The sequence below is a fragment of the Equus przewalskii genome, chromosome 12 (assembly GCF_037783145.1).
Source record: "Equus przewalskii isolate Varuska chromosome 12, EquPr2, whole genome shotgun sequence".
NCBI lineage: Eukaryota > Metazoa > Chordata > Mammalia > Perissodactyla > Equidae > Equus > Equus przewalskii.
Window position 1 is genome coordinate 26,667,723 of NC_091842.1, and position 25,020 is coordinate 26,692,742.

At 48.2% G+C, this 25,020-nt stretch overlaps 1 protein-coding gene, 1 long non-coding RNA gene and 1 other non-coding gene across 13 annotated transcripts in view; 1 reads left to right on the plus strand and 2 right to left on the minus strand.

The window, feature by feature from the left end:
• Nucleotides 1–1,937: 1,937 nt before the first annotated feature.
• On the minus strand, nt 1,938–2,019 carry TRNAL-UAG (transfer RNA leucine (anticodon UAG)). Its single transcript has one exon. It is a non-coding gene; the product is annotated as a tRNA-Leu (tRNA).
• Nucleotides 2,020–5,754: 3,735 nt separating this feature from the next.
• On the minus strand, nt 5,755–9,890 carry LOC103567578 (uncharacterized). The gene is made up of 3 exons (XR_548734.2): nt 9,713–9,890; nt 8,685–8,773; nt 5,755–6,947 (listed from the first exon to the last, which is right to left on the minus strand). It is a non-coding gene; the product is annotated as an uncharacterized lncRNA (long non-coding RNA).
• EEF2K (eukaryotic elongation factor 2 kinase) overlaps nt 9,723–25,020 on the plus strand; it is a 59,622-nt gene continuing 44,324 nt past the window's right edge. For 3 of the 11 annotated variants that reach the window (XM_070566546.1, XM_070566550.1, XM_070566553.1), the window contains exons 1-2: nt 9,883–10,258; nt 24,148–24,469. In XM_070566546.1, the coding sequence (XP_070422647.1) occupies nt 24,224–24,469 (246 nt within the window). In that variant the 5' untranslated portion in view covers nt 9,883–10,258; nt 24,148–24,223. Of the gene's footprint in view, nt 10,259–17,957; nt 18,107–24,147; nt 24,470–25,020 lie in introns of those variants that run through there. The other 8 variants (XM_070566547.1, XM_070566552.1, XM_070566555.1 and 5 more) reach the window with 6 other exon arrangements.

Here is a 25,020-nt window from a genome sequence, read left to right on the forward strand (position 1 = left end):
ACTCCCCATTCTCTCTCTCACTACGGCTCCCATCCCTCTCCCCTCCTCAAAATCAAATTTGATGATGAGTTGTCCACACTGATGTTTCCATTTCTTCTCTTCAACTCATTCCAAAATGACTTTAATCAAGGTCATCAATAACCTTGCCCATGAATCATAAATCCAATGGATATTTTTCAGCCTTCATCTTCTCAAGCCTCTTAGCAGCATTCAACATGGTTGGCTACTCCTTCCTTCTTGTCATATTCTTGGCCTGTATGACACAACACCTGTTTTCTACCTATGCCTCTGGCCAGTCCTTCTCCGTCCCCTTCACTGTCTCCTCTTCCACGGCCCTCCCTTCAAGATGATGTTTCTCAGGACTCTGTCTTGGCCCCTCTGCTGTCTGCACACTCTTCCTGGGTGAGTTCATCCATTCCAAATCCTCAGTCTCCACTGCCTCCCAAATCCATATCATTTGTTCCCAATGTCCTCTTGACCTCCAGACTTCTGTGTCCAACTTCCCATTCAACCCCATGTCCCACATCTCAAACTCAGTGTGAATCAAACTGAGATCATCTTTTCCACAAACTTCCTCTTCATCCTCTGCAACTTTCTAGGGAAAAGGAAAAGCACCACCATCCAACCAGTAGTTCAAGCCCAAAAGTTAGTCAACACTTTTAACACCTTCCTCTTCTTCATGTCTTAATCAGTGAGTTCTGTCAGATCCACTTCCAAAACGTCTCTCTGACCCACCCCTTCTGTCCTACACACTGTCCCAGCGATGGCACGAGCCACTCTTCTTTTTCCTGGACAACTGGAGCAGGCTTCGAATGGAACCTCCTGTTCCTATTGCCAGAGGGAACTTTCTAAATCCAAAATTGGAACGTGCCACCCTCGGGCTTAAAACCTTTCAGTGGTTTCCGGGTGCCCCCAGGATCAATTTCAAAGCCTTATCTTGACGTTTATGGCCCTCCTTGCCTAACACTTCAGCCTCATCACTTATCATTGGTCCACTGCTGCTCTCTGTCCCGCTGCCCGAAATCGCCCTCACAGCATCTCAGACTCACCAGGCTCTCATGCGCCTCTAGGCTTTTCCACATGGTGTTCCCTCTTCCTGGAACTCCCCTCTCCCACCTTCACATAATTAATGTCTCAATTTCAAGTCCCTACTAAGTGTCACTTCTTCCATTGACCCTGGGCCAGGTTAGCATGCTGCACTGTATAACACTCCTCACAGGTATAATTAATGAAGTTACAATGGCTGACTGTGAAGACGTGTGTGTCTTGTTTTCTCTGTGGCATCAGGATGAACTTGGTTTCTGGCACATAGTAGGCCCTTCACAAATAGTCATTGAATGAATAAATAAACGAAGGTTCCCTAAACCAAGCCTGAAGACCAAGTAGGAGGTGGATCAATGAAGCTGGCACCCCAAGATTGGTACCCAGACGTGGGGCAGGCTCCCTGAAATCTCAGCCTCTCTTTAGGGTCACCTGACACCATTTCTCCGAACACAGATTTATGAAGTCAGCGGGAACTCTCTACAAGACACAGAGCCGGTCAGAAAGGGACCATCCCTAACTCAGGTCACGATTAAAATCATCCCCACCTAACCGTTGTCCTTGGGAAGTAAAGAGGCCCACTTCCTGTGGGCTCAGATCTTGAAGCATTAAGGTAAAGATGCAGGCAGGCTGTTGGGAACTTTTCCAGGTATCTCAGATACTTCCTCCTGGAAATAGAGGAACGTTTTTGGTGTTTTTGGTAGCAGGATTGGTGGGTTTGTGTACTAGGCTAGCGAGTGAGAGGGCCTGTGCTTCAGTTTCTTCCTCCCCAGTCCCCCATTCCACTAAAAAAACCGCACGGCTCAGAAAGGAGAAACCGAGTAGAGAGATCGGGAGACAACGACGACAACGAATTTGAAGGGTTTAAGGCCGGAAAAGTGAAACCATCAAGGGTGTGGCAGCGGTGGGATTCGAACCCACGCCATCGAAATGACTGGAGCCTAAATCCAGCGCCTTAGACCACTCGGCCACGCTACCTCCCCTTCCTGACGTATTCTATCCAGACTATATTAGTGTAATGACGCTGCGCCTCACGTTCCGCGAGCCCCGCCTTCCTAGGTTTGCGCATGCCCAATGTCGCCCTGAAGTTTCCTGCACCCGTCAGCGCGTACTGATTCCTGGATTTCTTCCGGGCTTCGGAGTCACAGTGCTCTCGTGTCCGGCAGCAATAACTACAGTCGGGATGCCCATTAAAAAAGGAAAAAAGAGATGCAGAATGTTAAACATTAATATCCAGTCTTCACGTAGGTTTGCATTTTATTTTCCATGAGCGTGGTATACTGTCTATGGCCACCTGGGGGCAGTGCCTCGCTGCCGCTTCCTCCCAGCCAGGTTGCGGGTCCCGCGGGGAATCCGGGTTTACGCCGAACCCGGCCGGGTCCCCAGCCTGCGGATTCTCCAGCGCTGCCTCAGGTCACCTCTGCAGCCCAGGGGGCCTCACGGGCTGGCTCCTGCCCCCGCGATGTGAGAACCACGAGTCCAGGGAGGAGAATCATTGAACGTTGTTACAGGTCATTTGCAAGTGTGGGCTCCGTCAATCATAACTGTTATGCGCATCTTACAGAGGGAGAAACTCACGCTCAGAGAGGCTAAGTAACTTGTTTCAGTTGTCCCAGGCAGAGCCAGCATGCCCCAGCCTCCCAAGACCCAGTGTTCTTCTTTGTAGATGTGATTAAATTAAGGGCCTTGAAATGGGGAGAGTATCTTGGATTATCCAGGTGGGCCCAATGTAATCACAAGGGTCCTTATAAGAGGAAGGCAGGAATTAGAGAAGATGTGAAGATAGAAGCAGAGTTTGGAGTGGTGCAGCCACAAGTCAAGGAATGCGGCCAGCCTCTGGAAGCTGCAAAAGGTAAGGAAGCCCATTCTTCCCTTGAGCCTCCAGAAAAGAACATAAGGTGCCTGATACCTTGACTTTAGGACGTCGACCTGCAGAGCTGTAAGACAACTGTGTTATCTTAAACCACCAAATTAGAAGAAATTTGTTACAGCAGCAAGGAAACCAATACAGTAGGTAAACCCATGGGCTTGGGAAGCACACAGCCTGAGCCTTCACTGGATGTGTGACCTTAGGAAAGCTACTTCTCTCTGGGCCTCAGTTGCTCGTCTCTGTAATGGGATAATAGTAGGATCACAGGCTTTGCTATAAGAATTAAAGATTTTATTTTTTTCCTTTTTCTCCTCAAAGCCCCCCAGTACACAGTTGTATATTCTTCGTTGTGGGTCCTTCTAGTTGTGGCACGTGGGACGCTGCCTCAGCGTGGTTTGATGAGCAGTGCCATGTCCACACCCAGGATTCAGACCAACGAAACACTGGGCCACCTGCAGCAGAGTGTGAGAACTTAACCACTCGGCCACAGGGCCAGCCCCTGCTATAAGAATTAAATTCATTCATTCTGGAAATATTTCTTGAGCACCTACAATGTGTCAGGCACTGTTCTGGGCTCTTGGCCACATCAGAGAACAAGTCAGACAAAGAATAAATGTAGTAATGTGTGTCACGCACTTAAACAGATACCTGGCACATAGTGAGGGGTGTAATGGTGGGGACTCCAGGGACCCAAGCTCTCCACTTCCTCCTCAATGTGCTCACCACGAGAGTTCTTACACGGCTGCTGATCACTCGGTGGTATTCCACAAACATCTCCCCTACTCCCCTGCCTCAAGCTGGTGTTTATGAGTCTCTCCTAATGACTGGGCCCTCCTAGAATGCCAATCCCAGGAGGGCAGGTGACAGTGTCTTGTTCATCCAACAGTATATCCCCAGGGCCTGAAACAGTGTTGGCAGCCAGACCATTCCTTGAACCAGTGGTTTGGCATCCTTGGTTAAGGCCACTCCATCTTGCTATGTGGACTTAGACAAAGCCAGAGGTAAATGCTTCTGACTGGAGCTGCTCAACATGAGAGCTCACAGAACCTTTATCTGGACATGGCCAGACGGTGCTCTGCTCTACTGGAAGATCCCCGCCTGCAGCCGCAAGAAGGATGCAGAGATCTCTTTGGATAATCCCCCTACAATGACTCAAAGCATTCTCCAGTGTTTGGACCATTTGCTAGCAGCAACCCTGCCCCCACCCCAACTCTCTCTCTGATAATTTAATTCAAGTGAACATTAATCCTACACTTAGTAGACCTGATCAGGAAAAAAGCAGGCCTTCTGTGAGAAGAGCTGTTTCCGGAGCTGCTCAGAACCCTCATGCCTGAGGCATTTCTCCAACAGAACAAAACTCCAGTGGAAGCGAGGCCGTGAGCTCATCTGCTCCAACGAGAGCATGGCTCCACCCGCCTGTCTCCCTACCGGGCTCCCACAGTCTTGCTGAGTCAGCGTCTCTGGTGATTTATGCCTTCAAGCCTGATGCTGCGAGAGCAGCTCCTATGCAAAGTCAGCCCCAGCCAGACAAGGGCTCAGAGGCCATAGAAACCAGAGCAACTGGGCTCTGTTCAGTTTGGGGTTTTTTCGTTTGTTTGTTTGCTTTTAAGGGACATTTAAAAATAACTTTTGCAAAAGTAATACATGTTCCTTGTTGAAACTCGAGCAAAGAAGGAAAAACACAAATGAGAATATAAAGTTACCTTTAATTTCCCCACCCCGTTCAACTCTGTCAATGCTTTGGTAAAGGAAGGTGTAGGTTGTCTTTTTGCATTTGAAATGTAATGTAATGCATGCTCATTGTGACTTTTTCTTAAATGTCCAATCATATGTATAAAGTTAAGGGGAAATTCTCTCCCTCACCACCCCCCTCCTTCACACCCAATCCCACAGCTCAGAAGTAACCACTGTGAAGAGCAACAGTTTAGCTGCATCTTTCCAGATCTTTTCCTATGCACGTGTATGGGCACAGGGAAGGAGAGGCCCAAACATGCCCCACTGGAACCCTGGGGTTTGCCTAGCACAAGGGCAAGGAAGAAACACACCATCCCGAGGACAGCAGAGTGGTCATCGTATAGCCCTGCGAGGCTTTCTGTAGCTGCAGGTGGGCCGTCGATGGCTCTGCAATGGGCTTTGCTTCTCATGCTCAGTAGGCCCAGGACCTTCTGAGCCACGGAAGTGAGCCAAGGAGGCCTTCATGCTGCTGCTTGAAAACATCCCACTGTGGCTGCCAGGGGTTAAGGTTGGGGCAGGGGATGACTAGGCAAAGCACGGAGGGTTTTCAGGCCAGTGATCATCCTCTGTCTGATACTACAACGGCGGATACATGTCCTTATACATTTGTCCACACCCACGGAATGTACACCACCAAGAGTGAACCCTCATGTAAACTATGGACTTTGGGGAATAATGATATGTCATTGTAGGTTCATCGGTTGTAACAAATGCCCCACGCTGGTGGGGGATGTTGATAGAGGGAGAGGCTGTGCCTATATCGGGGCAGGGGAGATAATGGGAAATCTCTGCACTTTCTGCTCAGTTTTGCGGTGAACCTAAAACTGTTCTACAACGCGTGTGGACATGGCCTCCTGTGGACAGGGGATCTGAGCAGCTAACACTTGAGAACCATTTCCTTCCTATCGCGTATGTGGCTAGTGTGGTTCTCCAACCCTCTCTGAGCCTGTGGGAAGATCACACCTACTTCCTTGAAGCTGGGAACAGCCACGTACCCATGACTGGGCTAGAGCACGTAAGAGCTGGAATACTATTCCTGGCGACCTCTCTTCTGCTGCCACACCCTAAAGCACCATGGTAACATGGAGGCACCGTGACTCCTTTTTTTTGGGTAACAGGTTTATTGCAATATAATTCACATACCATACACCCATTTAAAGAGGATAATTCATTGTTTTTTAGTATTTTTACACAATTGTGCAACCATCACCACAATCAATTTTAGAACATTTGCATCACCCCAGAAAAGAAACCCCATACTTGTTAGTAGTCCCTCCCCGTTCCTCCTGAACTCCCTTCCCAGCCGCAGGCAGCCACTAATCTACCTTCTGTCTTTATGGATTTCCCTATTCTGGACATTTCATATAAATTAAATCATATAATATGTTGCCTTTTGTGTCTAACTCCTTTCACTTAGCAGAATAGTTTTAAGATTCATCCATGTTGTAGCATGTATCAGTTCCTCGTTTCTGTTTATTGCCAAATAATATTCCACTGTATAGATACATCACATGTTTATCCATTCATCAGTTGATGGTGGCTTGCCTTCACCTTTTGGCTATTATGAATAATGCTGCTATGAACATTTTTGCATGAGTTTTTGTGTGGACATATGTTTTCATTTATCTTGGGTGTATGCCTGGGAGTAGAGTTGCTACATTTTATGGTAACCTCATGTTGAATTTTTTGAGGAACTGCCAAACTGTTCTCTAGTTTCCATTCCTGGGTTAGCAGTGTTTGAAGGTTCCAATTTGTCCACATCCTTGCCAACATCTGTTATTATCTGACTTTTTGATGCTAGCCATCCTAGTGGGTGTAGTTTTGATTTTCATTTTTCTGTGGTTAGTGATGTTGAGTATCTTTTCATGTACTTAGTGGAAAAATGTCTGTTCAAATCTTTTGCCCATTTTTCAATTGGGTTATTTATTTTTTATTATTGAGTTGTAAGAGCTCTTTATATATTCTAGCTACAAATCCCTTATCAGATATATAATTTGTGAATATTTTCTCCCTTTCTCTGAGTTGTTTTTTCACTTTCTTGAAGATATCTTTAGCATCCCGTGGGTTACTGAATCCTGTGGATTATTCTGGTGGAGGGAAAAGGAGAAAGAACCCAATCCCTGTGGGCAAGGAGAGGGACTTTTCTAATAGAGGTGGGGATTTTGTCCCTCAGAGTTTGAAGAGATGTTTGTCCACATGAGATGAGAGAAGGAAGGGCAGGCTTCAGGACAGGGGAGCAAGGCTTGGAACTGAGTGCACCAATGAAGAGTCCCCTGGGAAGGGTTATTCTTCCTCTTGGATACTGTAACATTGAGAGGACAATTTAATTTTTTTCCTCCTATATTTAGTTCTCTTTTGTTACCCCAAACTCTTCAATAAAATCTGAACAGTTTTGTGTGATGGTTGAAGGAGGTGATTAAGGACCAAGCAAAAACCAAGAATGATCTAACCCACGTCTCCTTGCTGAGGCCACCCAGGGCACCTGCCTTCCTAAAGCTGCTAGAAGCATGCTGACTCCTCCTTCAGAGCTTAAGTGTCATTTCTTCAGAGAAGCCTTCCTGACCAGGTTTGCCTTTATAATCTCTCGCTGCTCCCTAAACTTCTCGCTCATAGCACGCTTTGCAGTTTATATTGGTATGGAATAATGGCTATTTGAGAAATTTGTTTTCCTTTTTCCTACCCTCTTAGACAGTTCTCTGAGGGCAGGCCTTTCCCTCAACAACTAGAGCAATACCTGACACACAATACGATTTTAATAAATATCTGCCATAAGAGTGAACGCCCAGGAACCCTAGGTTTACATGCTACCAGCTCAACAACTCCTTGGAAAAGAGAGATTCTCTTTTTAATGGTTACCATAAAAGACCCAGATTAGTATCTCATTGGCCTGGCTTGACTCACATGTTCATTCCTGAACCAATCAGTGGGGCTATAGGGATGGAATATGCTGATTGGCTAGATCTGGTCATGTGTCTACTCTTGAAGCCAGGGGAGTGAGGGGGCAGGTTATTCTCATGAACTGAGAGTAGAGTGGGCTGTTTCCCTGAGGACTAATCAAGGAGCTCATGCAAAGAAGGAGGATTTCTGCTGCGCAGACAAAAACTACAGAGTCTCAGAGAAGTTAAATAACTTTCCCAAGGCCACAGAGCTATAAGCAGTGCAGGTTTTTGGGGGGTGGGGGGAGGGGCTTGGACAGACTAGCTCAGATGCTTTATTCCTGCCCCAGTTTCCCACGATCAGAATTTCAGGTACAATTTTGTCTTTTGCCAAAAGCCAGAGCAGTTTTCTCAAGGTGACCAAAGGAGCCAGCACTTCAAGCCAAAATAATATCTTCTAGATCTTGTATTTTCAAACTTGTAGCACAGAGCCCAAGGGGTAGTATACTCAATGATGGGTTTCAGGACCGTTTGTTTTTTATTTCATCCCCTCCCCCCACCACCTTATGAGATGCTGCCTGTATGTTGCTCCCCTGCCCAGGCCTCATAAACTTGAACCTACTCCCCACAGAGGCTATAGTAGCTGGTAAGCTGAAGGCCTTCATTCTCCCAAGGGAATCTGAATTTTCAGAGGCCTCAAAAACTGAACAGTCAAGGTTTAGGGACAGGACACTCGAGGGGCCAGTATATACCCAGATTGGGAACAAATCCTGGCTCTGCCACTTACTGTGTAACCTTGAGAAAGTCACTTAACCTGCCTCAGTCTCCCTGTGGATGAAGTGGGTGCAATAAGAGGGTTGTGATGAGAATGAAAAGAGATAAGCCTGTAAAGCAATTGCATGGCATAAAGGGAATGCCCTGTAAATATCAGCTCTAATTATTATGTCCAAAAAGGCACATCAAACCAGGCATTACAAATAATAGGTGGCTCTTGACTACAGAAACATGTTTACAACCTAGTGTTGAGGGGGGAAAAGGAGCAATAAATAGGAGTCCACTCTTGTTAGGAAAAACGTAAATAGACCCACGTGCATACCCAGATGTCGGCCTCTTTCTGTCTCTGGTCTGGCCACACCTGTGGTCTCTGTTCGCCTGGGGCTCACCTGGACTAAGACTCAGCCCTCCCTCCAGGTCCATGAGAGAATCTGGTCACTCCCACCATTCCAGCCCAAGGAGCCTTCACTGACGAGCTCTGTGGGACATAGGGAGGTGGTTAGGATGCACACCCTACAGCAAACTATTTGAACAGCCCCCACAAGATGCTCTCCTACTGGAAGCCTTTCCCTTTCTCTCCCTCCCACAATGCCTGGCAGCTTCTGCCTGTCCCCTCCCTCCCTCTCACCTGCAATGCTTCAAATGCCTCTCTCCTTTTACTACACAGAATAACTCAGCAGACCCCAAACCTGCAGGAGCCATGAAATATAGAAACCCTCTGCCTACAGGAGCCACCTTAGAAATCATTTGGGCAAGCCTAGCTCTATAAGCCTCAGGTTTATGATCTGTAAAATAGAGCTGTGAAACCTACCTCTTCGTTGGTGTGCAATAAATAATCCAATAAATATCATTTTTATTTCTAAAATAAGAGTTGTGAAATTTCTAAAATTTCAGTGAAAAGCATCTGGCAGGAGATAATATCAACATGTTCACAGTAGTTTTGGGTTTTTTGTCTGAGGAACATTTGTCAGCCAATCTTCCTCTTTTTCAGCTGGACCGCTAGCACAGCATAGTATGGCTGCTAACAGAGCAGCGTGGGTCCGCGTCTGGGAACCGAACCAGGTTGCTGAAATGGAGCACCGTTGAACTTAACCTCTAGGCCACCGGGGCTGGCCCAGTTATCATTCCTTTTATTTCTCTTTCTTCTTTATACCTTTCCCTATTTGTCCATTCATTCCACGGGTGTTTATTAAGCATTTACTGCGTGCCAGGGCCTGTGCTTAGAGTTGGGCGTACAGCGAAGGACTAGACAGGGAACTCTAGGGGGGCTATTAATCAAATAATTACACAAATAATTGCAATTGTCCTAAGTGCCAAAGTTTTTACAAAGTAGAAATCAGGAAAAAAAAAACAAAAGCAATTTCTGATAAAACTATTTTAAGGTTATGCATAGAGACAAACAATGAGGTCAGATTACCAGTGATTTTGGAAAGGACTCGAATACAGGAACTGGACAGGCAGCTGACGGAGCCCGGAGAGGCAGGGTGGGAGATGGGCGGTTGGCTGCCCTCCTCGAATCGCCCACGGGGAGGGCGCCGCCCCCGCGGGGAGTTGCGAGGCCCACCCCACGCCCTCGATCCGGACGCTATGTACTCATCCGGCTGGGGAGCGGCGGCCGCGGCCAGTTGGGGGCGGCCGGCCACGTGAGCGCGGCGCCGAGCGCCCGCCGGCTCCTGTCCCCGCCCCAGCCCCAGCCCGGCTACTGCTCAGCTCCTACGCCCGCACGCCACGCGCTGCAGCTGCCCCAGCTCGGCGGTCGGTCGACTGCGCTCGCGCCCCTGGCACGCGCCCCCCGCGCCCCGGGAACGCTCCATCCGCTCCGCGCGGCCCCCGCTGCCTCCCCGGCACTCTCGGGGGACCTGCCCGCCCTGCACCCTGGAGCACCGGGCTGCGAGCCTCTGCCAACTCCTCTGGATCCTCGCGGCCGTGAGCAGCGGCTGCGGCTCCTGTCCGTCCGAGGGAGGTAGGTGGGGGCCGCGGTTGGCCAGGGGGGCCGGCATCGGGCAAGCTTGCGCGCCTCGGTGCAGCCGGCACCCCGAGCGCGCTGGGTCTGGGGCTTGAAGCTGGGGCTCGAGGCGGCCCGGAAGGAGAGTGTGCGGGGCGCTCCTCCTCTGGTTAAACTCTTCGGGGCTCAGTGTTTGCTTCTGTAAGATGGGGGAGTCATGCAGTTTAACGGCAGTGTCTACTGAGAAAACACTTGGCACGCAGCAAGCTGGGAGAGGCAGTTTGGGGCCTCCGCCCGGGGCCCCTCCGCAGAGTATCCTGTCCCCTGCAGGGCTAGGAGCCGCATCCCCCACCCCTCCCCTGAACGAGAGGCCCGAATTCCCCGAACCTGGAGAACAGTGTAGACGCGCCCTTGCTGCCTTGTTGGCTGCGGGAGTTCGGGTGTTGGCAGGCTCCCTTGACCTGTGCGCTAAGGGGCCGGGTATTAATATGCAAGTGGCGGCGCGGGGGCGGTGGCCTCCGGGTTAGTCCCGGCCTCGGTCTGCCTGCGCCATCTGGGGGGATTGCGGGAAATCGGCCCAGCTGCGCCCCTAGTGTGACAGATGGGTTGCATGGGAAGGGGGCCGCTAGGTCTGCCTTGTCGGGACGCTCTCTGGGAGCCTGACTTCTGGGTCCTCGGCCCTGGGCGCTGCCTGGCTTGGGGCCACGCAGCCAAGAAACTGAGTAAGGTCGTCCACTCTGATTTTAGAGAGGAAGAAACTGAGGCTGAGGGTGGGTGGTCTAATAGCAGACTCTAAGAAGCAAGATGGAGGAAGTGTGGGAGTAGAGAGCAAGCACATGGGAGCTGCTAGTGCCCGCTGTGTGGATGGGGGGAGGAGGATTATTGGGGAAGGCTTCCTGGAGTAGGTGATGTTTGAGCTGAGCTGTAAAGGACGCCCGTGGAAGGAGGTGGGGTTTAGAGAGAGAGGTATGCAGATATCTTCCTTCTCTGTGGCCTCCACAGCACCTTACGTTCATTCCTTTCAGCATGTATTAATTCAGCAAGTGCGATAAAGCTTCTTGATGACGTGAATTCAGGTGTAACATGGTTGGGATTGCCATCCCCTCTTCTCTCTGTCCCCTTGGGCTGGGATCTCAAGTCCCTATCTTCTGCAGGAGGTGGGGGGAGGCATGAAGTCAGGGCCTGATGATTACTTGAAATGGTCTCAGTTTACATATGATCAATTGTGTACCTTCTATGATTTACAATTTTTTTCTTTTGTGCTTTTTGTGACAGAACAGTACTTTTTGGCTGATTAAAGATGTATCACTGATTTGATTTTTAAACATTTTTAATGCATTCTGTGGCAGAGACAGCTGTTGGTCACCAATACCTCTGTTCTCTTCTTCCTGGGGTATCACCTGGACGAATTTCCCAGACTCCCTGCCAGTTTGGTGGGCCACATGACTAAGTTTTGGCTGATGGAATGTGAGCAGAAATAGTATGTTGTCTTCCCAAGCATGGACCCAAAAAATCTCCCCCTCTTTTTCTGTTTACCAGATCAGTTGAGAGGACTCTGAGGGCCTAGAGGAGGGCAGAGCCACAAGCTGGAAGGAGCCTGGGCTCCTGAGTGACTGTGGAGCTGAGCCTCTCCTTTCCACCTCCCCTGGTGGTTGGTGGCTGTTTGCTAGAGACAGTGGGACTCCAGTAAGCTCTTTGGAAGGTCTCTGGGTGTGAGTGGGGCTTGTGGGCTGTGGCCTTCCCCTCAGGGTGATCTGGCTGGGCTGTTCCACTGGGGAATGGTGTTTTTAGGTCTTTTTTCTCACACTGGTCAGATTCCCCAAAGACGTCTTGACCAGTCTCTGTCAGGATTGGCCTCTGGTTGCCGGGACTCTGAGAGCACTGTGGAAGAAAACTGAGGGTCAACAGCAGAAGCTTGGATTTGTTCAGGCTCATTCTCGAGGATTCACTCTTTCAGGTCTGACTCTAAAAGCTAAAGCAGAAGAAATTGATGATCAGGACTATATTCAAAGTAATAGCAGCTGGCTGGACTGATTAAAAAAATAAAAGTTTTTGTGTTGGGGAGATCAGTTCTGCTGACCAAGAAGCTGCATAATGTTTACTGCAGTGAACTGAGAATGTTCTAGAAGGAGGTGGTTGTAGTGACCACCATGGGATGGAAGTGGCTCGAGCCTTAAAGTGCTGCTGGATTAAACTCTCATAGCCAAGGTTGATGGGCACAGGCAAGAAGCCTTCAAGCAAAGGAAGGAATCACTAACAGGCTGATTATAAAGTATAAGATGATCTTCTCTGGGTCCTGATAGTCCCAGGACTGTGGAACATCCAGAGAAGCATTTCAAATGGCTGGAAGGTCAGAGGGGAGACAGTGTTCAGTTCTTCAGCTGTGACATCTTCTCATCTTGGCAAGGACTCCACAGGGACTGGCTGAAAAGCAGGTGGCTCAACCGCAGGAAATTTCTCGAGGCCACTGGTTCTCCAACTTTAGTGCCCATCAGAACCACCTGAAGGGCTTGTTTAACCACAGATTTCTGGGCCCGCCCCCAGAGTTTAATTTAGTAGGACTGGAGCGGGGCCCGAGAATTTGCACATCTAACAAGTTCCCGGGTGAGGCTGACGCTGCTGCTGCTGGTGGTCCCAGGACCACACTTTTAGAAAGACTGGGTCAGCAATTGATGACTGAGTGGAAGCCCGGGATTCAGCCTGCAGTGGCTTCAAACTCAACCCCCACTTTCTAGCCATGTGATTTTGGGCAAGTCACTTAACCTCTCTGTTCCTCAGTTTCCTCATCTGTAGGATGAAGCTAATAGGGCTTACCCCCTGGGGTTCAAAAGGAGGCTTCCTGGGGGAGGTGACATCTAAGCTGAGACCTAAAAGATGAGCAGAGGAGTTGGCCAGGGGATTAGTAGGGAGGGCAAGCTGGGGCGTGTGCCAGATGGAGGGCACAGTGTGTGCCAAGCCCAGGGAGACGGGATCCTGTGTCCCCCAGGTTGCTGAGAGGAGTTATGTAGCAAGTGCTTTGTAAGTGATCCTGAAATGCTGTGAATCTGTTCTGGGCTGTGGGTCTCAGGGCAGGATCGCCGTGGAAGGGAAGCCGACAGCACGCAGAAAACAGGCTGCCAGGATGGGCCTGGAAGCAGCGCAAGTTACTTCTGCCCACATTCCATTGGCCCAAATGCTGTCACGTGGTCTCACCTAGATGCAAAATGTGCTGGGAAATGTAGTCCTTGGCTGGGCAGGTGAGCACAAATCCATGGTGGAGGGCTAGCTGTCTGTGCCAGTGTGGCTTTTTCTGGCCTCTGGCCACCTCTCTCACCTCTTCACCTTGCTGTCTCTGCTCCACTTTGCTGAATGAGTAACTTTTATAGATGAGGAAGCTGAGGTTCAGAAAGGTTAAGTAATTTGCCCAAGGTCACTCAGCTAGTAGTGGCAGAGCCAGGACGTGAACCCAGATCTCTTGGTCCCAAAAGTCTTGTTGGGCCAGAACCTGGTCTTGGGTGCTTTTTGAAGGTATCCCCATGATCCAGGCTGTCCCGCTCTGGACCTCAGCCATGTCTTTTCTAGCTAACTAACCCCCAGACACCTTGTAATTATAACCCAGTAGTCCCTGCACTCCTCCACGCCTGCAATGCCTATTATATCAGCAGAAATTGCCAACTTTTCTCCAGTTGCTTGTTCATTCATGCAACATGTATTTACGGAGAATCTGGTGTGTGCCAGGCATTGTGCTCTGGGCTGGGAGCTAGAGAGGAATAAGACACGGCCCCTTTTGTTGGAGACACTCACATGGTCTGGCCACCAAGCGGCTGCGTAAACACAGAGTTCCCCTGAGAAGTGAGACATGCTGTCTCCATGGTCTGACCTGCCAGGAGTACAGAGTGTCCTGGTACATGAGCCGAGTGCCCAGCAAATGATTAAAAATTAAAATTCCAGCTCTCTTGTGCATTTTATTAATCAGAGCTATAATTATAACATTTTGTGCTTTGTTTTCCAAAATGTATTTTTCTAATCTGTAAAACAATAAAACAGCCTTTGCACCATAACAGTGTCATGTGGACAGAGCACTGTGTCCTGCGGTGATATTTTTATGAGACTTCGTGGGGTAAGTGTTGACTTACCGCCTTCGATTCCGCCGCAGGTTGCTGTTCTTATCAGTGAGTGAGTTAATTTTTCCGTCTCTTTCTGTTATGCACGGAGGTTTGTTTTTAAAGAGGAGAAGAGGGAGAGAAGGTTGGGGAGGGCTCCTTGGAATTCCACCAGGGTCATTCTGGAGCAGCGTTTCTCAGCCTCAGCACTATTGACAGTCTGGCTGCATAGCTGTTGTCGGGTCCTGTCCTGTGCACTGTGGCATCTTTAGCCACATCCCTGGTCTCTACTTACTAGTTGTACTCCTGGAGTTGTGACAACCAAAAATATCTCCAGACATTGCCAGGTGTCCCTGAGAGGACAAAATTGCCCCAGGTTGAGAGCCACTGTTCTAGACTATATTTGTTTCCAGCTATTGCTACTGGAACAAGTTACTGAAAACTGAGCGGCTTTTAAAACAACACAGATTTATTATCTTGTGATTCTGGAGTTCAAATCCAAGGTGTCAGCAGGGCTATGTTCCTTCTGGAGGCTCCAGGGAAAATCTGTTTCTTTGCCTTTTCCAGCTTCTAGAAACCAGCAGCATTCCTTGGCTTGTGCTGCGGCCCCTTCCTCCATCTTCAAAGCCCACTGCAGAGCATCTTCAAATCTTTCTCTGTCTGTGACCCCTGCTTCTGTTGTCCTATCTCTTCCTCTAACTCTGACCCTCCTGCCTCATTTTCATAAGGGCCCTGGTGATTACGTTGGGCTTACTGGATCATCCAGGATGATCTCCCCATCTCGAGGTCCTTAACTTGATCGCATCTGCAGAGGTTTTTTTTGCCGTATGAGGGAACATATTGACAGGTTCCCGGGGACTAGGATGTGGACATCTTTGTGTGGCCATTATTCTGCCCACCACCTAGACTGCTGGGCCTCTGGGTGTAACGGGAATGCTTATGGAGGGCCTAGGAGGAGGGACGTGGCTTAGGGGGTGGAGGATGGTCAGGGCATAATAGCAGCTGGTATTTTTGCGAGCCAGTTCTCTGCCAGGTGCCACATGCCTGATCTCATTGAATCCTCAGAACGACTCCTGGGATAAGTACTGTTAGCTGTCCTGTGTTTTACAGATGAGAAAAACACCCAGGGAAGGCTTTCTCGAGGAGGTCAAAATTTGAGCTGGATCTTGAAGGGAACGTGGGGGTTTGGCAGCAAGTGGGAAAGGCATTCCGGAGGAGGGGCCTTAGGGTTCCGGGGCGCGGAGGTGAGAGCTTGGTCATGAACGGTGACTGGTTCTTGGGTGGGGCGAGCAGGGGAGGTGAGATAGCAGGAGGGAGCAGATGGGTGTGGACATCTGTAAATCCATCCTTTTATTCTGACATTCTGACAGCAAACTATATTATTTCTCTTAATAGTTTCAATAAATGTTTATACATGCGGAGTGGGGTACAGACATTAAGGGACACTGACATCAACTCTTAGTTTGATGCTTGACCGACTAACTCCTGATGCTGTATACTTGTTACCGTCCCCTACCCTGTGAATAAATAAAACACAGCCTAGAAAGGTGTTTGATTAGCGCTTGTGGAGTCCTGCTCGGTGCCAGGGAAGACCCAGCCTGCCCTGCAGAGTCTGTTGTTTAGGACAGGGTCCCGCCTCCTCACAGAGGAGTCAGGATTCGAACCCGGGCCAAGTGGCTGCAGGGCACAAGCTCTCTGCCACCACATTGGGATTTTTTTTTCCTCTCCAGCTTTATTGAGGTGTAATTGACAAATAAAAATAGTATATATTTAAGGTGTACAGTGTGATGATTTGGTATACATTGTGAAATGATTGCCACAGTCAAACTAATTAATGCATCCGTCACCTTGCATAGTTACCATTTTTTGTGTGTGAGAACAAATAAGATCCGCTCTCTTCGGAAATTTTGAGTATACGCAGCAGTGTTAACTGCAGTCAGCACACTGTACCTCAGATCTCCAGGACTTACTCGTCTTGCAGAACTGAAACTTTGGACCCTCTGACCAAGATCTCTCCATTTCCCCCACCTCCCAACCCCTGGTAACCACCTTTCTATTCTCTGCTTCTGTGAGTTTGTCTTTTTTAGATTCTGCATGTAAGTGAGATCACATAATATGTCTTTCTTTGGCTTATTTCACTTAATATAATGTCCTCCAGGTTCATCCATGTTTTTGCAAATGACAAGATTTTCTTCTTTTTTAAGCCTGAATAATATTCCATTGTTTGAATATGTGTATATGTGTATGCATATATATATATATATACACTCCACATTTTCTTTATCTGTTCCTCCATTGACGGACAGTTGAGATGTTTCTGTACCTTGCCTATTGTGAATAATGCTGCAGTGAACATGGAGGTGCAAATTCCTCTTCAAGATAGCTTTTTGTGTCCTGTTTGAAGGAAACTGAGGACTCAAGCTAGAGCTCAAGATATCCTTGGAACAAGCCAGGTGCCGCCCAGGGCAGCCTAATTCTGCTCAGTTTTCCTCCTCAAGGTGGCCCCACCAGAGGTGGGCCGGCCCTTTTCTGCCCCAAGGCCTCTGTCATTGCCAGATGAGAAAGTCCATGCCAAATGCTTAGTGTAGCGCCTGGGGTGCAGTAACCTGTCCACCTGGGTTATTTGTCTGTCTTGTTTCAGTAGAAATCATGCATTTTTGAGGTCAATAGGAGCAAAGGTCTCTTCTGCTTTCTTATCATTCATTTGCAGCACAAAAGCCTCATCTTTCCTTCTTTCTCTTGGTAAGATGAACTCACACTACAATGTGAGAAACTCGTAGCTCCTTCTGGTTGGTGGAATAAGGTGGAGAGTTCTTGCCGTGATATCTGAAGGAACCAGAAGACCTACCAGTGTGGGGGTGGAGTGGGGAAGGGAAGCAGTGAGGGGAAGTGAAACTAAAGTCTCATTTATCATACCAGGAAATCGATCAATAAGGACCAAAATAGATAAAGTATGAAATAGCAGAGAAAGCATATTATTTAGAGGTGTGGAGTTATCTACCAGGAGTAACATCTAGACTAACTGGAAGTGGTTGTCTCTGGAGGTGGGAAGCAGGGCTGCTCATGTGCTGTTGCAAAGGTTGTTCACTCAAGTTGAGCAGTACTCAACTTGTGTGGTCGTACATGGTTGCCTTACAAGGAAAGGGGTGTTATTTTTAACCATGTGCTTTAATAAAAGTGTTTTTTTAATTATATAGAAATAGTATACAGTAGCCCTAAGTCCTGGACTTATCTTATTATAGGTGACAAAAACCCTATGTGTAACTGGCCGAGTCATCCCCTGACCCCCACAAAAGGCAAGGGTTTGTTGTATCAGATAATTCAGAAGTCCAGGCAGGTACTTTGGCTTCAGGCACATTTGGATTCAGGGTCTCAAATGATGTCATCACTACTCATTTTTCTCTCTATCTCTTGTTCTGCTCTCCAGTGAGTGTCAGCTTTGTTCTCCGGTGGCCTCAGCCCGTGTCTCAGATTCATATCCTGCGGGAAAGGATTGATCTCCAGTCACTCAGGCTAAAGCCCCGGGCTTACCTGCCATTGGGCCAGCTTGATTTGACTTGGGTCACATGCCCACCTCTGAGCCAGTCACTGTGGCCAGGTGCCTGAACTCTGTAGTTGGCTTAGACCTGGGTCATGGGACACATGCTGTTACCTGGGGGTGGATCCCCAACCTCAACCACTGTGACCTGAGTGTTGGGGAAAGCAGGTCCTGAACAGAAGCAGGGGCGTGACACAAGGTAGCCCAGAAGTCACTCTGTCCACTGTGGTTGCAGTTGAGGACCAGGTGGGTTCTGCTGTGCTGGGCATATACTAGTGTGCACTGGCCAGCTCAGCGTGGGCCACATTGGCTGTGGGGTGCTGGCTCCCGGGAGTGGTGGGTGGGAGATTGCAGCTCATTTCTACAGCAGGAAAGCAGCTCCTGGGGATGAGGGGAGGCCTGAGGAGGACCAGCGGTCACTGTAGCTTGGCCCGCAGGCCTTGACCTGAGCATTGCAAGTGTCGCTCCCTGCCCCAGCAGCTGCCAGAGGAGCCCTTTATAGCAAGACCCAGTGACAGCAGTGGTCCTGTGGCCAGAGCCTGAAATAGCCTGTTCCCTGAGGACCCCTGAAGAAACTTGGCTCGGCTGCTAACCAAGCGACCAGGTCACCAGCCTTGCTGGGACCCAAGGCTCAGCCCCCTTTGTTTATGATAATAAAAATGATGGTGACAATAGTAGCTATTATGTCTTAGTGCTTGCTCTGTGCTGGCACCACCAAGTTAAGGGGATGGGTACAACTCTGCATCCCAGATTATAGTGAGGAAGCCAAGGGTCAAGAGGCGAAGCCCCACAGCCAGTAAGTAGCAGCGCTGGGGCTTGAACTCGGGTCTTCCTGTCTCAGAACTCCACTCAGCTGCCTCTCCATGGAAATATTCTCCCAGGGTGTGTCAGCGACTGGGAGGGGAAGATGTGGATGCCCAAGTGAAGGCCGAGGAGACCTTCTAGAGAATCCTGCTGTATTGGGAGCTGGGGTCCTGCTCCTGGTCTCAAGCTCTCTGTTCTATAGGAGCAGGCCCTCTCTGTGGGCAGAGGGAAGCCCAGGTTAGATGGAGATTCCTAGGAGGTGGGGTGCCCTGGCTGGTGTTGGAACAGGCATCATGGGACTGAGTTATGGGATAGTGGGGGCTCCTTGCCTGTCTGGGAGAATCCAGCATTGTCCAGGGGCCCAGTCTTCATGGGCAAATGTGGGAGCAGCTGTCAAGTTAGGACTCTAGACTGAGGCCATAGTTTTCCCAGGCTGATTCTGCCCAGGCATCAACTTATCCTAAGAGATGTGATGCGCCTTTTTATGATAAGGGAGAAAAAGAGCTACTGAGCCAGACAGAATTAGCTAGTAGTAAAGAAAAAAGGAAAATTACAGTAGATTATAGAAGTTTAGGTAGCAAAGTCTGAAGATTGTGAGTCCAGGACTATTATGCTGCCCCATGATGTAAGCTTATGTTGCCCCAGGCTCCCTCTGTCTCATGGCTCTGCCATCCTCAGCACATGGCTTCCTCCTCATGGTTAAATATAGTTACTTGAGCTCCAGCCATCACAGCTTCATTGTAGCCAGCAGGAAAGAGGGAGAGCAGAAGGGCACACTCCCTCCCTTTAAAAACCCTTTCTAAGGTTGAAAACAGCCCTTCTGCGTATATCCGCTTGTCCAGAACTAGGTCACATGGTCACATCCAATTGCAAGGAATCTGGGAAATGTAGCCGTCATTCTGAGTGACCATTTGCTTGGCCAAAAACTGGTGGTTTGTTATTAGGAGGGAGAGAACAGCTGTTTGGGGACAGTTAGCAGCCGCTGTCTCAGCTGCCTTCAGAGCAAATTTATGACAACTGAAAAGCCATAAAACCCATCCCGCTCCCCCAGTTCTGGGATACATACCAAGTGCCTGCCAAGTCCGAGGCGCTGTGCCAGGCAGGGTCACAGCTGCATGTGCAGCGTCTGTTGTTTCCCAGGACCAAGGAGAATGTCAGGTCTGTGGTGGGACATGGCCAAGGGCTGGCCAGGACAGAGTAGGCGCTGCTCATAATTCTCCTGTGAACTGGCTGTGGAACCCCAGTCAGGCCACTTCCCCACTCCAGCTCCCCTTACCAATCGGGTGTTGGGGGGGGGGTCGGCGAGATGGATTATTTTGGTCAAGGTCACCAGCAGCACAGCTGGGATTTGTACCTTTGGCAGCCTAGCTCCTGAGCCCAGGTTCTTAACCACTGGGCTACACTGCTTGGAGGTCTGCAGGCTGGAGCTGTGTGTCTGACACCATCCCAGCCCCCAGAGGCCAGTGGCCTGGTTGGGCCTGCTGGCAGCTCCAGGCACCAAGCTGCCTTGATCAGCATGGATTCAGGCCAAGGGCTGACCAGGACAGAGTAGGCGCTGGGGCTGGGCGTGGCCGCGAGTGGAGAGAAGTGGGCACAGGGCCCCGGGAAGATTTTGGTAACGAGCAGGATCAGGTGGCTCAGGCACTGGATCCATGCCGTGACTGTGTCTTGCCCAGAGCGTAGGAAACAAACTCAGCCGTCGACTCCTAGAGCAGCAATTTTCAAACTGAGTCGAGAAATTGGTGTGAGTGGTGCATTAGGGAAAAAGAATAAAAAGAAAAACAACAATGAAAAATAAGAAAATAGAGTGTATTGTACAAAATCAGACTGAGTACGGTTTCCTAAAATTCTCATTGACATTTTGTGGGCATGTCCTGGGTTATGATCTAAATATAGTTCCTGCTGTGATAACTGTCAAGATTAAGTGCCAAGGCCTCAGATCTAGAAGACTGCCTGCCGATGGAAAGAGCTGTTAAGAATAATTGAAATTATTGCCTTGATCTAAAAAAAGATTTAAAATTTTTTCACTTATTTATTATTTTGTATTGAAGCAATCCAGCTTTGTAAAAAGTTAAAACAGGATAGAAGTGTACTAAGTTTTAAAAAGTTGCCTCCACCCCCTAGCTCCCAGCTCCCGGTCCCACTGCCCATCCCAGTGCTGGGAGAGTTGCCGTGGGTCCTTCAGGAAAGTTTTAATGCGTCTACAAGTGTCCTTTTTCTTTTAACACAAATAGGATCACCATAATATACCTGATCTTCTGCAACTTGCTTTTTAAATTTAACAGTTTTCTTTGACTATCTCCTTTTTTTTTTTTTTTTTTTTGAGGAAGATTAGCCCTGAGCTAACATCTGCTGCCAATCCTCCTCTTTTTGCTGAGGAAGGCTGTCCCTGAGCTAAATCCGTGCCCATCTTCCTCTACTTTATACATGGGACGCCTGCCACAGCATGGCATGCCAGGTGGTGCCATGTCTGCACCCAGGATCCGAACTGGCGAACCCTGAGCCGCCAAAGCGGAACATGCAAACTTAACCACTGGCCATGCCGCTGGGCTGGCCCAGACTGTCTTCTTTTTTAACTTTAGCTTTATTGAAATATAATTCACAAACCTTACAATCTACTTATTTAAAATGTTCAATTCAATGGTTTTTAGTATATTCACAATCATGCAACCAACACCACAATCAATTTTAGAACATTTCATCAACTCGAAAGAAGCCCTGTGCCCATCAGCAGTCGTTCTCTGACTCCTCCCAGCTCTCCTCTCCCCCGTTCCTAGGCAACCACTCGTGGACTTTCTGTCGTAGAGATTTGTCTTCTCTGGACATTTCCTGTAAATGAAATCGTTCAGTATATGGTCTTTTGTGACTGTCTTCTTTCACTTAGCGTGTTTTTAAGATTCATCCATGTATCCATACTTCATTCCATTTTTGGCTGAATAGCATTCCAGTGTTTGGACAGACTACACTTTGCTTATCCATTCATCAGTTGATGGACATTTGGGGTGGCTATTATGAATAATACTACTATGAACATATGTGTACAAGTTTTTGTGTGGACATGTTTTCATTTCTCTTGAGCGTATACCTAGGACTGGAATTGCTGAATCATATGGTAAGACTGTTTTCCAAGTGGCTGCACCATTTTACATTTCTACCAACAGTGTGTGAGGGTTTCAGTTTCTCTACATCCTTGCCAACACTGGTTATTATTCATGTTTTGGATTATATCCATCCTAGTGAGTGTGGCTTTGATTTGTATTTCCCTAATGGCTAATGATGTTGAGCATCTTTTCATGTGCTTATTGGCCATGTGTATAACTTCTTTAATGAAATGTCTATTCAAATCCTTCACCCACAGTTTATTTTAGTTGTCTTTTTTTTCCCTTGAGGAAGATTTGCCCTGAGCTAACATCTCTGCCAGACTTCCTCTATTTTGTATGTGGGTCACCACCACAACATGGCTGGCCAGTGGTATAGATCTGAACCCATGAACCCCAGGATGCCAAAGTGGAGCACACTGAACTTAACCACTACACCACAGGGCCAGCCCCTGGGTTGTCTCTTTATTGTTAAGTTATATCAGTTCTTTACATAGTCCCTTATCAGACACATAATTTATAAAAATTTTCTCCCATTCTGTGGGTTGTCTCTCCACTGTCTTGGTTCTGTCCTTTGAAGCACAAAAGGTTTTAATTTTGATGATGTCCGTTTATCTATTCTTTGGTTGCTTGTACTTTTGGTGTTCTATCTAGGGCTTTGCCTAACCCAACATCACAAAGATTTTCTCCTATATTTTTTTCTAAGAGAGTTACAGTTTTAGCTCTTATATTTAAGTTGTTGATCCATTTTGAGTTAATTTTTGTGTATAACATAAAGGGTCCAATATCTTTTGCATGTGTGTATTCACTTGTTCCAGCACCATATGTTGAGAAGATTTCTCTTTCCTCGTTGAATTGTTTTGGCACTCCCAACAAAAATCAGTTGGCTATAAATGTGGGGGCTCGTTTCTGGACTCTCAATGCTATTGCCTTGGTCTGTGTCCGTCCTTATTGCCAGTGCCAACTGTCTGGATTACTGCAGCTGTGTAGTGAGTTTTGAATTCAGGAAGTGTGACTCCTCCAACTTTGTTCTTCTTTTTTCAAGATTGTTTTGGCTATCCTGCGTCCCTTGAATTTCCATATGAGCTTTAGGACCAGTTTGTTAATTTTTTCAAAGCAGCCAGCTGGGATTTTGATAGTGATTGGGTTGAATCTCTAGATAAATATGGGGAAGACTGCCCTCTTAACAATACTCAGTCTTCTGATCTATGAACACAGGATGTCTTTCCACTTATTTAGGTCGTCTTTAATTTCTTTCAATGCATTTTGTTTTTCACTCTACAAGTCATGCATTTCTTTTCTTAAATTTATTCCTACATATTTTATTCTTTTTGATGCTGTTATAGATGGAATTGTTTTCTTAATTTCATTTTTGGATTTTTCATTGCTAGTGTATAGAAATACAATTGATTTGTGTATGCTACAGTCTTGCTGACCCCTTGCTTGACTATCCGTGCATGTCTGTGTGTATTCAGAGCCTCTCCTTTCTTTCTAACAGTCACACAGCATTTCAGGGCGAAGAGAAACTGTAACTTATATACCAGGCTCCATCGATGGACACTGTGGGCTGTTGTCTTTTTGCTGTTACTGATCACGCTGCAGAGAACACTCTTAGGGCCCCTCATTCATTCTGGGGATGTGTTTTGAGTACCCACTCTGTTACCAGGCGCTCTTTGAGGCACTGGGGCTACAGACAATGAAAAAGTGAATGAGATGATTTCAACTTGAGAAAATATGAAGAAAATAAAAGAGTGATGTGCTGGGGAGTGGCTGGACGTGCGTGTCAGAGGAGTCCTTTGAATTGAGGAGTCAGAGATTTCTCTCGAGAGGTGACTTTTGAGCTGGGATCCAAATGATGAGAAAGAACCCACTGTTGGAAGATTGGGGAGGTCGTTCCACACACAGGGAACAGCAAGTACAAAGGCCCTGAGGTGGGAATGAGCTCGCGGTGTTCACAGGACAGAAAGAAAGCCAGTGTGCCTGGAGAGCCATCAAGGCGGAGGAGAGGTGGGCAGGGGCTAGACTAACGCAGGCCATATAGCCTTAAAAGGCATTTCGATTCTATTAAGAACATGGAGAGAAGCCACTGGAGAGTGTGACTTGGTCTCATTTATGTTCTAAAAAGATCACTCTAGTTACTTAAGAAGGGTTTATTTTCCCTGGCTTGTTTCAAGTGCTGTTCTTTGAAGCGGAATGACTGGGTGGACGGGTTTGTACGTTGAAGATGTTCCCAGATGCTGCCTGCCAGGTGCCTCCCCAAAAGGTGGCTGTAGTCTTCCCTCTGAGGATGCCGGCTCTTGTTGTCGCCAGTGGCATTTGGGGTGAGGTGCCCAGCGAGCTCTCACCCCCTGGGCCTTAGCACCCATTCTCTTTTTCCCCTTGCAGGACCCTCGCTGCTGCATTTGCGCGGTGACTCTGGCTGTACCGTCCACCCTGTGGGTAAGACGGGCGCCGCAGGAACATGGCAGACGAAGACCTCATCTTCCGCCTCGAAGGCGTTGATGGCGGCCAGACCTCCAGGGCTGGCCCCGACGGTGATTCTGACGCAGACAGCGACGATGACGAAGGTTACTTTATCTGCCCCATCACCGATGACCCCAGGTCACACCAGAATGTCAATTCCAAGGTTAATAACTACTACAGCAACCTAATGAAGAGTGAGCAGTACAGCTCCAGCGGGTCACCCGCGAGCTCCTTCCATTTTAAGGTGAGTGGACCACCCGCTCCACCTTCCCCACCCCAGCTCACCTGCACGAGGGATGGGGAGCTGGGGTCGCTGGTTAGAGTCTTCCCTGTTTAGAAACCGTGGGCAGCCCTCTAAAATCTGGATCTGAGGCTAGACCTGTTAAGCTGGAAGGATTTTGTTGGTTTAAAACAAGTTTCATTACTTGAAAGCACTGTTTTTCAGATAGCTGCTTGGGACCCACCCCTGCATTGTGAAAACCTCGACTAGCTTTTTAGGAACTGGAACAGAACAGAATAGACTAGAAAGTATTGGAGAATACTGCATATTGTAAAGATCTTATTTGGGGGCACATATATGCATCCATGTTCACACACATAAACGTGGTGACCAGTTTGTTGTTGATGACCAGCTTCTCACGATGTACCAATTGTTAAATATTTTTGTTTCACTTCTGGTGTGTGTGTTCGTGGGCCCGGGGACATGACATAAAATGTAGTTCTTCGTGTGGTTTGCAGTCAAAAAAGCCACTGCTTAGGGTTGAGCATCCTTCTTCTGGATTGAGGAAAAGGGTA